General features: G+C 46.7%; 1 protein-coding gene across 2 annotated transcripts in view; it reads left to right on the plus strand.

Annotated features, from left to right (window-relative positions):
* Nucleotides 1-6286: 6286 nt before the first annotated feature.
* SYT10 (synaptotagmin 10) overlaps nt 6287-16720 on the plus strand; it is a 40946-nt gene continuing 30512 nt past the window's right edge. The window contains exon 1 of one of the 2 annotated variants that reach the window (XM_082240551.1): nt 6287-8048. In XM_082240551.1, coding sequence (XP_082096677.1) covers nt 7898-8048 — 151 coding nt within the window. In that variant the 5' untranslated portion in view covers nt 6287-7897. The remainder of the gene's footprint in view (nt 8049-16720) is intronic. The other variant, XM_082240552.1, reaches the window with a different exon arrangement.

Consider the following 16720-nt stretch of genomic DNA (forward strand, 5'->3'; position numbering starts at 1 on the left):
TGTAAAACTTAGTTGATTACCACCTATTATTTTTAATTGTTGTGATTGGTCAAATTCGTCTTATTAATTTTCTCAACTGTATTTTAGTTTAATTATTTTCCTTGGGGATTGTTGTTATTACAAGCAGGGGTGTAAATCCAATTATAAATATTGTGCTATAAATATCACTTATGGTCTAGGCACAATTAATCTGTATGCCAGGGGTGGTGAAACAGTGGCTTTCTGGATATTATTGGACCACAACTTCCATTATCCTTGACACTCACCATACTGTCTGGGGCTGATGAGAAGTCTAACAAGGCCTGGGGGTGGGCCACTGACTCCCCATCCCTGCCCTATCCAGTCTTGCTTAAGAAAAGAAGAGATGCTTCACTAGAACAGACCAATGCCCATCTTGTTCAATACTCTTTACAATAATTTAAGCATCCAAAAGATGTGAGGTGATCCTCCAGTGACCTACTGATGTCCCATTTCCCCACCTACAGAACTGTCAGGATTCATCACCACCAGCTGTGAAGTGATTGTGTGGTCTAGAATCCACCTATTACCACCCACCTATTACCACCCATTACACATTGCAATGAAAGGTTAGTAGGGGTAGGGAAACTTTCTTTCCAGGAATTCTGTCCTCCATTGGCTGACCTACCCATTGAGGGGCCCCTGAGTTCCCCAAAAGTCTAGTGCAGGCTTCCTCAACCTCGGCCCTCCAGATGTTTTGAGACTACAATTCCCATCATCCTTGACCGCTGGTCCTGCTAGCTAGGGACCATGGGAGTTGTCAGCCAAAAACATTTGGAGGGCCGAGGTTGAGGAAGCCTGGTCTAGCGTAGCAATTAGAGTGTTGGGCTAGGATTCAAATCCACCCTCGGTTATGAAGTTCACTTGAACAAGCTTGAACAAACCACATTTCATCCTAACCTATGTCACAGGGTTGTTGTGAGGATAAAATGGGGAGGGAAGTGTCAGTCTACACCACCTAGTGCTGCTTGGAGGAAAGGTGGAATCTGGATGCAATATAATTAACAAAATCCAATGAAGCAGTGTACAGTATAACGATGGAATTGGTGCACTTTTACATTTAGCTGAAAGTTAAACCACACACTTCTTTGACTCGACTCAGGAAAAGCCAATGTGATACCCTCCAATGTGATACCCATCAACTATCACTGATTGAGACTGATGGGAGCTATAGTCTAAAGGATATGGAGGGCACCACGTTGCCTATGCCTGACATAACTTATTCTACGAGGGGTCTACCACTTAGCAAATGGTTCCAATAGCTTGCAGAAGCAGAGCATTCTGAAGAAGTTGGCGATGGTGGAGAATAGAATATGGATATCATTTTCTAGGAAATGGAAAATGTAGCATTTCACAAAACATTGGGATTGCAGAGGAGCTGAGGGATCCCTTGGGAAAAGGCCATATCTCTGAGACAGAGCACTTACTTGGCATGCTGTACGTCTTCAGGCAAGGTTAAGAAAGACACCTCCCTAAAACCCAGGAGAGATGCTGCTAATCAAAGCAACTACTGAGCTAGATGGACCAATGATCTGACTCAGTATAAAACAGCTTCCCTTCCAAATCTAATCCAAGCCATCACCTAAAACATCTAATTCACACGCAAAAAATAATAATAATTAAGTCCAGGTTTACTCCCTGACATCTCCAGTTAAGTGATCTCAGACAGCAGGACACACACGGGAAAAGAGAGGGAGACCACTGCATATTTATTTATTAAGATATTTATATACCACCTGTTATGCTAACATTTCAAGCCAATGCACAGCAGTATCATAACATACAGTACAAAAATATACAACTACAATTCAGAATCAAGTCCAATCAAGGAATCAGTGAGAATTCTTAAAAGTCTTCAAAAGCGTATCATCCACAGCCAGCAAAGGGCATGGTGAGAAGGAATGTTTGCAGCATGCACCAACCCAGTGCTTGCTTGCTTGCTTGCTTGCTTGCTTGCTTGCTTGCTTGCTTTCCAGAGCATGGTTACCACCACAGGCCCTCTTTCTTACTATTTCCAGAAAGACATCTGCTGGCTGTAGGGCAATCAGCAGATCTCAGTGATCTGGCAGGTGTGTCTGGGAGAAGGATCTCTCTCAGGTAACTTGGTCCCTAAGGTGTCTTGTGCCTGGAAAGCAGGCAATCCGATGAACTGATTCACCATAAGGCTCCTTATGTGCAAACTCTCTGCTCTATTTTTAGTAGCATACGATCCAAAGCTTCAAGAAGACTTTCAGGTTTCTCAGCAATTTTAGGACACTTCCACCCCAACACTTAAACCATCCTCTCTTCAGCATGGATGCAAAATTACTAGTCAGTAAAAGAAATTGACAGTTGATCTCAGTGGTGTGCCATTATGTGTAAGAATCCCCTAGGGCTGTTTCATGATTCACTTGGTGAATTGTTCTACACTGCTCTGTGTCATTTTAAACACAGGGATGGTCTGTGGAATTAACAGCAGTGGACACAGTTCAGGTTCATTCAAAACGATTAGGAGTCTTGACATTTCATTCAGTGTGGGATGAGATAGTAGCCAACTCTGCATTAGACTGAAGGACCATTACAACACAATTAGCTAAACCTTTAATTCCACATATGAAGCAAAAGTTGTTCTTGAAGAGAGAGAGAAAGAGAGAGAATACTTGTGGGGGATTTGCACCAAATTTTAACCTACCTTGTTGTTTTTTAAAGATCCTATGATACATCAGTGGTGGAGAAAAATAGATTCAGAACATGTTGCAAATAGTTTAAGTGGATGAGCTCTGACATTCAGAATAGGTGAAGGGATGGCACCTGACTAGTTATGTCTCAAAAGATGTACTTTTCACTTTAGATTGCTGCCTGCCCTCAACCTTCAAGATTGGAATAGTTTACGAACAGTAAAATAGCTGCCCAAAGAAAACGAGAAGAAAAATGATTTCCCATTAAAGTATAAAATTCCACATCAGATTTAAGAAGAGTTTTATTAAGTTGTGCCTGATATGGAGAGAGGGAACAAAAGGGATTTGGATTTTTAACAAAATCCTCTCTCATAATTTCAAAACTTGGGGTCAATCAATGAAACTGATGAGTAAGAGATTCAAGACAAAAAGAAGAAAATACATCTATATGCAACGCTGAAGTTTCTGCACCAAGAGATAGTGATGGACACTAGCCAATGGTTTGTCCACACTTCCACTTGCCCCATGCCTAGAAAGCATGGGTCCAAGGTGTTTCGCCTTTACCCTGCCACTTTCCCCCAGAAAACCCACTCTTTAGCACTAAATCAGAACACTAAAGAGTGTTCTTTAGTGCACTAAAGAGCACTAAAGAGTAGGTTTCCCCAGCAGAAAGTGGCAGAGCAAACAGAGGTGTGGTTTAGTTCTTAGATGTCCTTAAAAGAGAATTTGCAGAGGCTAAAAGGGATTCACAGAGACTATGTCTATCCTATATATGAACAGCACACTTATTCTCTGAGAGTGGATCCTTATGTAACAAAAAAAAGGCTTGAAGGAACCCCACCTTCTGTAGAAGTTACAAAAAAAATCCATAAAAAAATAATCCTAATGGAGGAAAACCAGAAGGTGGGATGGAGTTTCCAGGAAAAGGCTTGGATGGAACTCTGACTTAGAGAACTCCATGACATTTTGTTGCAGCCCCCACTAGCTGTGGCTTTTAGGCATGGTGGTGACACGAAAAGTCCATGTTCAATATGCCTCTGAATGTCAGATACCAAGAGGAAAGAACTTCAAAGTCATGTCCTCTGTCCTTTCCACTGTCTTTTCATGTGAAGAGCTTGCCTGTGGTCAAAAGACACTTAAGACTTCATATAGCCCAGGGTGGAACCCTAGTACAGTGGTACCCCGCAAGACAAATGCCTCGCAAGACGGAAAACCCGCAAGACGAAAGGGTTTTCTGTTTTGGAGGCGCTTCGCAAGACGAATTTCCCTATGGGCTTGCATCGCAAGACGAAAGCCCATAGGGAAATGCTGGCGGTCGGGAGCAAAGACTTTCGCCCACAGCCGGCCTTCAGAAGAGGACCTCTTCTGAAGGCCGGCGGTGGGCAAAAGTCTTTGCTCCCCCCCCCCGCCTGCCTTCCCCCCGCCTGCCCCGGGCGATCTTAAAATGCTGGCGGGTGGGAGCGAAGCGTTCGCTGCCGACCCCCAGCATTTTAAAATCTCCCCGTGTCCCGGGGAGATTTTAAAATGCTGGGGGCGTTCGCTGCCGACCCCAGCATTTTAAAATCTCCCCCTGTCCCGGGGAGATTTTAAAATGCTGGGGGTCGGCAGCGAACGCTTCGCTCCCGACCCCCAGCATTTTAAAACGCTGTTCCGAAGCGGGGGGGGCAGGAACACCTGCCCCAGCCGCCCCACTTCGGAACGCTGTTCCGAAGCGGGGGGCAGGAACACCTTCTGAAGGCGGGCGGGGGGCGAAAGTCTTTCTCCCCCCTGCCTGCCTTCCCAGGGGCTTTTAAATCGCCCCGGACAGCGGAGAAGTCCTCCGCTGTCCGGGGCGATTTTAAAATGCCGCCCGCCAGCATTTTAAGATCGCCCGGACAGCGGAGAAGTCCTCCGCTGTCCCGGGTTTTTTAAAATGCTGGGGGTGGGAAGAAAAGCCCTTGTCCCCCCCCCCCAGCCTTCAGAAGAGGTCCGGGGACAGACTGTCCCCGGACCTGGTCTGAAGGCGGTTTCCCTAGGAACGCATTAATTGATTTTCAATGCATTCCTATGGGAAACCATGCATCGCAAGACGAAAAACTCGCAAGACGAAGAGACTTGCGGAATGAATTAATTTCGTCTTGCGAGGCACCACTGTATTCAAAAGCTTGGGGGTTGCTCCATGAAAGTGCTGCTTGACTAGCAAAAACACGAGAATTGCCATGCTGGACTACCCAAGATCCCCCTAGTCCATCGTTTATTTCCCAGTGGCCTCCAAATAGATGCCTGTGATTCTAAGGTGTATGTAAAAATGGATTGTTAACAGATGAAAATTTAAAGTTATAATTTATTAAGTTAAAGGATTAAGATAAAAACAAAGAGGGAAAGGAATTGCTGAATTAATTAATAGAACTGGAATACAAAAAAGGGGAGGTGTGAGGAGGTCAGGGAAGTAAGGAAATGAAATGTAAGGTACGGAAAGATTGATGTGTGTTTTTTAAAAAATGTTTATTATCTTTTTTCTGTATTTTGTATTTTTATTTTTTTTTCTTCCTTCTTTTCTCTTTTTCTCTTTTTACTTATGTAATCTTTTCTTTGAAACTTTAATAAATATCATATAAAAAAACACAAATAGATGCCTGTGATTAGTCACATGCCAGACATGCAGATCATGACCTTGCATTATGATTTATCCCCAGTATCCAAGACTCAGATCCACACTGCCATTGAGATTCTATGCAGCCCTCATGGCTGAGGGACCCATCCTCTGTGATGTTGTCCAATTGTTTTTTTGTTTTGTTATGTTATACTCAATAGCCTGAGTTAATGTCACACGGTCTGAAGAAGTCCTTTCTACTAGATGCATGCTAAGGAGTCTGCCTGAGCATGCAAACTCTGTACCTGATGCACTCAGACCCTGCCTTCTGTGTTGAGCAAGTAATGGTTGTAGCGATGAATATTCAAATGCGTGTAAGTAGAAGCTTCCTGCAACACAGGGAAGGTCAAAGACTTCGGGGGGGGAGGTGTCAATGTATATCAGGATCTTGGGGTGGGGTATGATGGCCTGGGAAACCGATTCAGAGGCTGAACCGGAGGAATCCCAGCCTGCACAGGAGTCCCCGCCTCCAGGGCCGGCTGAACTGGGGCAGGGCCTTGATTCTGAAGCGCCTGCACCTGTGCCGGATCCTCAGGAGCAGGCACCAGGTAAATCCACTCTGGCTCCGGAGGTGGTTGAGGACTCAGTGCCTACAGGTGAGTCTCCCCCTGGGTCCAGTAACCCTTCAGCCTCTCCTGAACTGCAGAGGCTCAGGGCAGAGAGGCGGAGGGAACTGGTTTCTCCCAGGAGGAGTGCTCGCCTTAAGGCCAGGAGAGGCGGGTCTCCTGGGGGCCGGGACCGCCCCTGGCCTCAGAGAAGATAAAGGCCAGTCAGCCCGGTCCCAGGTTGCGGGAGCAATGTCGTTGATGAGCTGTTTCGGCCAGCATCCAGTCCTGTTTCCCCCAGTGTTCCTGTCCCCGCCCGGCTTCCTGCTTCGGACCTCACCTCGCTCCTTGTGAACTGTTTCCAGCCCAGTGACCCAGGACCGGACTTTGACTACGCCAACGGTAACCTTCCCTCCAGGACCAGCACATGGGGTTTGTGTGAGTGTCCCTGCCCTCATCCACACTGTGAGAATCCACATGTTCAGGCAAATCCAAATAATGGAACAGCCTCAATGGGTATCCTTTGAGTTCCAGTGATATGTTAGAGGATTGGAAAAATTTCAAGCTGCATCCTATGTCAGTGCTCCTAACATGGTTTGATTGGTCTGGTGACTTCCACATGATGTTGGACTACAACTCCCATCATCCCTGAACGTTGGCTGGAACTGATGGAAGGTGTAGGCAAAAACCTCCAGAAGGGCACCAAACTGGGGACAACTGTCCTACATGGAAACTTTTCAAGCTCTTCTGACAACATGCCTATAAAATTCAGGCACACACAAGCATAGCTGTCAACTTTTCCCTTTTCTTGCGAGGAATCCTATTCGGAATAAGGGAATTTCCTTTTTAAAAAGGGAAACGTTGACAGCTATGCACACAAGCGATTGTTCTAACTGTGATTCATCTACATAACTTATATGTTTGAAACTCTCTACATTGTTTTATTTTACTATTATTATTTTCTTATATTACAAAACAACAAGGACAACATGAAAGCAATCAGGCACCTGCCACCCTTTCTGAAGATGTGAGGTCAGATTACATTGGGGTTTACATCCCTTAAATTGTTGTATTCCGGTTGTGTGAAGGAAGGAAGGAAGGAAGGAAGGAAGGAAGGAAGGAAGGAAGGAAAGAAGGGGATACAGCAGGAAAAAGAAGGGGGAAAGGTAAGGGATAACAGCACCTGTTGGATTTCCACCTAGTGCAGAGTTCTTAAATGCACAGGCACCATCTCACTCTTACTCTCTTCACATGCACGCAATCCCCAGATGGAGCTGGGCCTCAGTTGCGAAGTTGCAAAGCGAGGCTCCCGAGAGCCTGTGCTACCTAGAGGGTGGACAGACTCCCCTGCTCCTCTTTGCATGGAACATCAAGGGACCTGCCTGCACACAAGCGCCCGGCCCTCTGCGGCTCCTCCCTCTCTCTCCCCATCCCCGAAACACAAGCGAGAGAGCGCAGAAGCCTCCTCGCGGCGCCTACCCGCCCGGACCCCACCGTCCAGTCCCAGAGCTCGGCGACCCTCGCCTGCACCTCCTCTCCCATTCACCCGCGCTGCGCTGCCATTGGTCCAAATTCCTACCGATCCTCACAAGGCACAAAAAGGCGTTGCTCAGTGTGCTTCTTCTTCTGTTGCTTTATATATATATAACAAACCTCCCCCCTCCCCTCCACCACCCCAATTATCCATCCTTGTTCTCCTGATGGTGACTCTTCGCTCACTTGCAACGTGTCCTTTAGACTGTTCTCTCCTCTCCAGCGTACACGCGTCTCTCCCGCGATCCCTCCTCCCTTCTCTTTGCGCTGATGCCTTGAGAGCTGGTACCTTCTTTCCCTCTTCCTTCTCTCTCTCTCTCTCCTCTTTTTGGATGCCTCGCAACAATAATACCGCTGATGACCATCCAAGAGGAAGCAGGTGGAGAATGAAGCATCCTTTGCCCAGGAAAGCCATGGCTTAGCTCAAGAAGGAAAAGGCAAGAGAGGCGCATCGGAAAAGAAAAATAATAAACACCAGCGCGCGATAGAGAGAGAAAGAAAAGGGAGTCAACATGAGTTTCCACAAGGAAGACGGGATGGGCAGCTTGTGCCACAAGGCTCTGCAGATCATCTCCGAGTTGTGCCTGGGAGGGCAAGTGGAGTTGGAGAAATGTTCGGGCATCTTCCCGCTGGAGACCACCAACCAAGGTATAAGCAGCGCAGGTAGAGTCAAGCCTCTAGCTCTCCTTGCGCATCCCTCGGCGCGCTCTGCTTGCCGCGTCCTCGGCCGCCGCTTCTCCCCGCCTCGGTCTTCCCCATCCCTTGTGTTTTCCTCCCCTGACTCGGTCTCTCCTGTTGATCCTCTGCATCGCATCTCAAGGAAGGAGCGAGAGGACTGGAACCGAGAGGCGTGGGGTGCTGATGGTGGTGCTGATGGTTGGGGGGGCGGACATACGCTTCCTTCCACTAATGGCAGCCGCGGCAGTGGGTTTGAGTGGGCGTCTGGAAAGTTGAACTTTCTCTTTTTTTACCCTTCTACTTTCTTCCTTCCGCTTCCTTCCACCTTCCCCTGGCTGGGGAGAGCGAGAGAGAAAGGAAAGGGAGTCCTTTCCAAATTTCGGCAGGACATTTCCGTGTCCTCGAGGGGCTGGTGCGAGACCAAACAGAAACGTGTGTTTTGTTGTGGCTGGCTAGCTAGCTAGATGCACGTCGGAAAGTGCCCCCCGGGGTGGGGGTTGTGCAGCCTCGCTGCGGTTCAGGCTCCAGCCGTTCTAGCACCCCGATTCCCCGGGAGCGCAAACGGCGTGGAAGTGCTTCTCAAGAGCCGAGTTGCTGCTGACTCGGTAAAAGTAAAGGAAGGAATAAGGAAAATCATTCAGAAGCCACAGGTACTTCATATGTATGCTTCATTCTCCCTCCGGGAAGGAAAAGGGAAATCTCATGCTAGTGTATGGGGAGGACCTTTTATGTCTCTTATTTTTAATGGGACCCCCCCCTCGCCCTTTGGAAAGGTAAAGTAAAGAAAGATCCGGTTCTCCTAGTGAAGCACATTAAAACACAGGAGCTGATATCCGGTAAATCAGTGCAGTGGTGTAGCGTGGGGGGTGCAGGGGGGGCGGCCGCACCGGGCGCAACATCTGGGGGTTAGGGTTAGGGGGCGCAAATCCACGGGTTAGGGGGCGCAAATTACTTGCCTTGCCCCGGGTGCTGACAACCCACGCTACGCCACTGAATCTTGTTTGTGCTTGCAAAGCCATTTCCGACTATGGGGAGGAGAGGGTGTTGCGGTCTAGCCCCTCCTCCCCAAGCGCGGGGGCTAACCTTGGCCCCCGCGAGAGTTGGGGGAATCCCTGGGCGTGCTCGCGACCCCGCCCGCCTATCGGCGGGCCGGGGGGAGGCGTGGCTTAAGGTATTTTAAGCCGGGCACGCCCAGGGTCCGCCCTCTTCACTCCCGACCAGCTGAGAGGTTTTCCCATCCCACCCACCCTTAGACGTTTAGGTAGCCGTAGGTAGTCATGACCTTGCTATGGACTTCGGTTGGTCGCCGCAAGGGGCCTGGTAGGAATTTTTCCAAGTTGGCGATCTTCCGCCATTTGGTTTTTTCGCCTACCTCGTAGCAAACCGTCACAACTTTCCCTGTATTGGCGGTTAGGCATTGGCTGGGGTTCAATTGTTATGCAAATGGATGGGGGGGGAAGGAACGCCATCACCTTCCCCCAGGAAATGGGGTAGTCCGGTACAGGACTCCGAGGGGCGTTGTCTTGTCCGAAACCTACCTAGGTAAGGGCCCCCGGCACGCCCCAAGCGGTGACACCCGTGGGATCCTAGTTGGCGTACTCCAACGGGGGCCTCCCACGGTTAGTGTTAACCCTTCCCGGACATCATGCCGGGTAGCGGATAGGAGCCAATGCCTAGGGCCAATACCTTCAATTCTCTAATCAATAAAGTTGTGGCCATTTCATGCCCATTAAACTTAAACATTGTGTCCTGTGTCTTTCTTTCTGGGGGAGGGGTTTTGACACGCAACAGCTGCAGGACAGGCGGAAATGCAACTGGTGCAGCTTTCCCCCAGGGCATAGAAATGCAGAAAGTTGTGCGTGTTGACTTTCAGTTTGGCACACAGCTCCTTAAGGGTGCAGAGCCTCCAGAAAGGGAAGAAGAGGAGATGGTGACCCCATAAGAGGGAATGTGAGGGAAGGAATGCATTCTGAATGTCCTGGAAGCAGGGCAGTCCTCCTATTTGCTTCACTTGTTGAATGGCTGGACCTTGGGACTCTGATCCAGGACTTAGACCTCCTGCCTAGCTCTGCTTTGGTTCAGAATTGTTCCATCTTCAAAACAAATGTCATATATCTTGGCCGATGTAGCAGAAATGCAAGAAGGAGCTGAAGGCATTTCTTATCTACCCAAAATGTTCTCTCCTGTTTCCTTCCATCCATCCCTTGCTAATGAACTCTAATGAGATTCACCAGAGATTTTAAAAGATAATGCCACCTTCGTCTGTTTCAACATTTTCCTTTCTATTAAAAAAAAATCTGATAATAATTGAAGGGCAGGAGAGAGATAGTTATTCTCTAGTTGTTGGGGATGGGGCGGATGAGCTTAACTTTTGGTTAAAAAAACTCTGCTGGAGGATGTATAGATATATCTCAAGCATGTGCACGCACATATATGAATGATTATGTGATTGATCTCCCTGCCCTGTGGCCCTCTTGACATTCTTATCATTGCTCAAATTGGCACACAGTTTCTGTCAAGCTGGAGAGCAGGGCAACAGGTGGCAGGAAGGAGAAGAGCTTGAAAGTACCTGTTGCTGCAGGAAGAGAGAGATTTTCATGAGAGACAGAGACAGGGAGGAGGGACAAGGAATGACTTCTGTTCCTGTGGGTTTCCTTAAAAAAATTCAGTCGGTTTCAAAAAATAATAATCATGCAAACATAAAGCTTATGTGTGGATTAGCCATCTAGTCCAGAATTTTGTTTTCCCAGCGCTGATCAGCCAAGATACCGCCCTAGTTCACAAGCAAAGGGATCATAGCTCAGTGGTAGAGGCACATGCCTTGTGTGCGAAAAGTCCCAGGTTCGGTACCCAGCATATCCAGATTATTGCTTTGCTTTTTAAAAAAGGATCAGGCAGCAGATCATGTGAGAGACCTCTGCCTGACACCCCGGAGAGCTGTTGCGAAGTCAGAGCAGTAGACTATAGATGCACAAATAGTCTGACTTTGTATAAGGCTGCTTCCTATGTCCCTTTGCAGGTGATGGGCTTTGTATTGGCATTGTATGTACCCAGAACCTGTTGTATAAGAAGTGTATTGTTGCATGTCATGAATCTACGAAGGAAAATGCAGGGCAGTGCCACTTGAGGAACAGCAGTGAAGGATCTATATCCTAATAAGCACATAAAGAATATTCTGGCTATACCATAAAAATTACCACCAGCAAGCATCATTTTGTTGGGGATTTGTATGCCTGTATTTCAGCTCTGTATTGATGAGACAGTACCTCTTATGCAACCATGTAAAATAGTGATGCAACATTTTGTGGCCATCATGGTTAGGGCAGATGGTGCAGTGGTTAGAATATTGAGTTTGGCTGCAGAAGATCCTTCTGTAGTGGCACTCTCCACTTCAGCCTTCCACTTTTGAAGATCAGTGGGGGGGGGGGATACTTGCTAAGCATGATAGAATGATAGATACCACTAGGTGGGAAAGTAAACAAGCTCTTCTTTTGTGCTAGGTTGTTGCCTGTCTGTATACCTGTAGATTAGTCATCTGGATTTGTATTGGGGCTAGGTAAGGGCAATGAAGACTTGCTTGTAACTCTTTAAACAACCCTATATAAGGGTATATTTTATTATTCTCATACAACGTTGCTGGGGATCCTTTGTTAGGGATCCTGGGGCAGCTGTTATTGCTTCTTCCCTGGATGAACCACAACACCCAGACTCTCAGCTTTCTTTTTTAAAAAAGAGAGTAAATTTCCAGTATTTGTAGAACCCAAGGTATGAGACAAGATGTACAAGTGCTGTTCTTCTCTCCTCTCCTGTTTGTGAGAAATAAGGCTGCTGCCCTCCTTTCAGTGTGTTACTTTGCCCCCCACCCCTGAAGATGCCCATGAGTGAGAAAACACTTAAATGAAGGGCCCATAGGAAAAGTCAATTGGGGGCCACAGCCAACAGTGGATGGAGCCAGAACTGATGGCAGGCGGGGCTAGATCCAATGTGGGAGGAGGCAGAGACAAAAGAGGGCAGAGTTCACAGCACTGCAGGGTGAATGAATGAATGAATGACCAGAAATACAGGCATATACAGCGATAGAGAACATGTAAACTATACATAGGTTAAAATTAAACTCTGTAAGCTAGAGCACGGTAAATAATACAGATATAAAACAGTTAAAATATGGAAGTTAAGGATTGCATAGCTCTTTCTTTCTGTACTACCCCATACTTTTAGAGTTGTCTGGCAGTGTCCACAAAGCCCAATGACATTGAGGGCTGTATGAAATGGGAAGCCCCACACCAGGTGACAGCCATAAAGGTACATGATGCAGTCATCACCACAAGTTCTATTCAATGCTAGGCCTACTCAGAGTAGATCCAATGAAGCTAACAGACATGATTTGTGTTTATTAATGTTCTGGGATCCCAACTGAAGGAATGTCAGGGCTTGGCTTTGCACAGTGGCCTGGGGGGGGGGATTGGAAATTGGGAACTGGTATCCAGGACCAAAGAGCAATCAGGTTCAGAAACATCAGGAATCCAAGCAGAAGCCAGGACCAGAGTGAAGGCCGCCAACTTGGATAGTTGGATGGAGGAAGCCTGGATAGATCTGGAAGGATTTTCAATGGGAGGTTGCAATTATGGAGTTTCTGGATGCTTAGCTTATGTTGGCACAAATAATAAGAATGGTCTGAAGGCACATAAGGCTACAACCTTGCTATGATTAGGAGGTCTGGGTCTGATCAGTGCCTTCATGGATATGGAGTGGTTCCTTGGAACCACTTATACACCACCCTGGGTTTCATTATGGAAGAAAGGTGGATTATAAATGCAATGCAATAAAATAAATAATTGAATTCTTTTTAGCATGACCCTTCCCTGGTTATTATAAACATGCATTCTTCTCTTCTGTATACCAGCATCTGTTATACTATTATACCTGTTTAGGGATAAGTCCAGTCGCTACACATTGCCAATCAATTTTATCCGGTGGGAATATTTTTTTAAACCCACAGCATGAGTGCGTATTTCAGCGACAAATTGACTTCTAATTATCCTCAAGGAAGAATTTGTATGTATTTACATACACACATTTCCCCCCACTTCTATACAGAGCTTATCAGATGACAGTTGTCAATGGTGTTTACACTGAGTGGCATTAAAAGTCAAATCCAGTTAATTAAAAGCTGCCTCTCCAAGTTGACACAAGATAAGGAATACCATTTCTAAAACCTTGAATAGGCATCAGCATCTAAAAGTTCTTAAAAATCCAAAACAGTGAGACAACCATAGATGTCCTCACAGCCTCTGAGTACCATAATTGGTGCTGAACGGCAGTAATTACAGTGCTTAGTCAGGAGTTACCCTTAACACCAAAGTACATTTCTTGTCCTGGAAGCCAGAGTACATTTGCACTTTTCTTGTCTTGATGATTACATAGTTCCTTTACAATGTGGAGAGCTCACTTACCTGTCAGGAAAACTGAGCACCAATAAATTCCAGTAAATCCAACAGGAACTCTAAATATACTAGAAAGCTACACTCACCCAATGCCAGGAGAGACCCCCAACTGAAATCCTGGGCAGCCACTGCTAGAGATTACAGACAGTACTGAACTATGTGGATCAATGGTCTGGCTCAGTGCACAGCAGTCTTTACATGATCTTCTGAGCACTGGCAGGGAGGTGGGTTTACCTGGAGAGAGAGAGAGTGGATTTTGCCCAAAAGAACCCCTGAACATGGGGTTGATTTTATCTTGGTATGATGCCTTGCAAGAACCATCTGCTTGATAGTAGCACAACCAACAGTTTTTCATGAAGATGGTTCAAAATGGTAATGCAGATAAGTTATGGGGAGGTATGATTCAAAATATAGGTAAAGGTAAAGGGACCCCTGACCATTAGATCCAGTTGTGGCCGACTCTGGGATTGCGGCACTCATCTCGCTTTATTGGCCGAGGGAGCCGGCGTACAGCTTCCAGGTCATGTGGCCAGCATGACTAAGCCGCTTCTGGCGAACCAGAGCAGCGCATGGAAACGCCGTTTACCTTCCCGCAGGAGCAGTACCTATTTATCTACTTGCACTTTGACGTGCTTTTGAACTGCTAGGTTGGCAGGAGCAGGGTCTGAGCAATGGGAGCTTACCCCATCGTGGGGATTCGAACCGCCGTCCTAGGCTCTGTGGTTTAACCCACAGCGCCACCTGTGTTGCCTCTGAAGTGCACAGTGTCCAGAATGTTTTTAAAGGAACTGAAGTCCTCATTTGACATAAGCAAAAGTGGCTGCCCTTGAAAAAGATAATGGTTGTGTGGGATGTTTTTTCCAAGCACTGTGCCATTGTACAGAAGTTGAAAAGGGAACTGTTGGCTACCCTATTTAGCTGAGAGCAACTGTTGGGATATTCCGAAATTGGCCTGCATCTTTTTCTCAACAAAAACAAAAACAACATGCCATCCATGCACAGCTTGAGTCCATGTTACAAAACCATGGCACAGTAGCCCACCAGTTCCTTACAACAGAATAATGAATTGCAAGCGGTGCTTTTCAAATGTGTTTTGTGGTGCATTGGGAGCGGTGGAACACGAAAGGTCAACTTGACCCAGTTTGACAATTATTGTTTTTCTGATTCAAAACATAACAAACAAATTATGTCGGACAGGAAAACAGTGACAATCTTGCGTCTGAAGTGGCCTGAAGAGAGATGAAAGCTCTTTCTGAGGTTCCCCATACAGAAAGGCAGGTCATCATCATGATATTGCATCCATCAGATGATGAGCACGCATGGATGATATGGTCTCCATAAATGTGAGGAAGCATGGTACAGTCTCTGGTTAACAACCAGTTATATTCCATATAGGAATATGATGGTCAATGATGATCAACACAGACCATCTTCCAGCCCACTTAGCTCTGTATCAGTATGATGTGGTTTCTCTTCTTCTCTCTAGCTTTACCTAAGAGCAAAAGAACATAAATAGTGCCCTGCTGGATCTTGCCAATGGCCCACCTAAGTCCAGCATCCTTTTCTCACATTGGCCAACCAGATCTACCTAGATAATTTAATATTTGTTTATTCTTATTCTTTTCTTCTTCATCATCCACCTATAACAACGTACAAAACAAAACATGGCCTAATTCACAAGCTTACAGGCTTCACCAACCATTTGTTTTGGGCTACAACTCCCATCCATCCCAGCCAGCAATTCCAATGGTTAAAGATGATGAGTGTTGTAGTCCAACAGCTTCTGGAAGGCATTAAGTGGGGTTAGACTGAACCAAGATGAGACATGACACAGAAAAAAGAAACAAGAAGAAATGAAGCAAAAGAGAGGGTAAAGAATCTAAAGGAATTCCTGAGGAAGCCTGAACTGAGTAGCCCATTCAAAGCAAGTTTCAAATACATTATTTGTTTGTTTTTATATTAACCTATTAACTCTGTTATATGGGCAGTTGTAATATATTGTAAGGGCTTATCCTCCAACTCAGGCATTGTACCTTCTTGATATCTGAGGTCATCATCTGAGAACTTTCCATGAATGTCCTCATGCAAAGTGGGTGGCAATGAAGGAAAGTGCCTTCTCAACAGTGCCCTCACCCCGGGTGGAATGCCCTCTGCAGAGGCGCCCACCTGGTGCCTACCTTAAATTATGCATGGCATTGAGGTCACATCAGTGAGGCCGAGAGGGGGGTCTTGTTGTCTAGGGAGCCCAGGACCTCCATACACACTGCCTGGGCTTGTGCTCCAGGGAGGTCATTTCAGTGCTGCTAAATCAGTGGTTTGACTTCATCCTCAAAGGTGCACTCCATTGTCTCTTGAGACAGATGGATGACGACAACAATCAAGAAAGGGCCTCTGTCATAACGCTAGAACCAGGGGTCATCCACTGAAGTTAAATGTAGGGAGATTCAGGGCAGACAAAAAGAAATACTGCTCCATACAGTGCATAGTTAAACTATGAAATTCACTCACAAAAGAGGCAGTGATGTCCACCACCTTGGATGGCTTTGAAAGAGGAGTGGATAAATTAAGGAAGAGTAAGGCTATCCTAGGGACACGGGTGGCGCTGTGGGTTAAACCACATAGCCTAGGGCTTGCTGATCAGAAGGTTGGCGGTTTGAATCCCTGCAACGGGGTGAGCTCCCATTGCTTGGTCCCAGCTCTGCCAACCTAGCAGTTCGAAAGCATGTCAAAGTGCAAGTAGATAAATAGGTACCACTCCGGCAGGAAGGTAAACGGTGTTTCTGTGTGCTGCTCTGGTTAGCCAGAAGCAGCTTAGTCATGCTGGCCACATGACCCAGAAGCTGTACGCCGGCTCCCTCTGCCAATAAAGCGAGATGAGCGCCACAACCCCAGAGTCGGTCACGACTGGACCTAATGGTCAGGGGCCCCTTTACCTTTACCGTTAAGGCTATCCTTGGTGGATCTGCTGTCCCTACAGAGTTGAAAAAAGTAATACCAGTTGCTGGAAACCACAGGGCAGGAGAGTGCTGTTGTGCCCAGGGCCTGCTTGTGGGTGGTCACTGTGAGAGCAAGATGAAGCACTGGCCGGATCCCGCAGGCTCTTCTTGTGTTCTTAATGCTCTTTTGCTGCCAGGAAAACACCTTTTCATTTTCCCTTCCAAGTTATGTTGTGATTCAAACATACATTTAGCACAATAGATTTTTCACCTTTGC

This window comes from Podarcis vaucheri (genome assembly GCF_965113315.1).
Source record: "Podarcis vaucheri genome assembly, chromosome: 10".
In the NCBI taxonomy this organism is placed as follows: Eukaryota; Metazoa; Chordata; class Lepidosauria; order Squamata; family Lacertidae; genus Podarcis; species Podarcis vaucheri.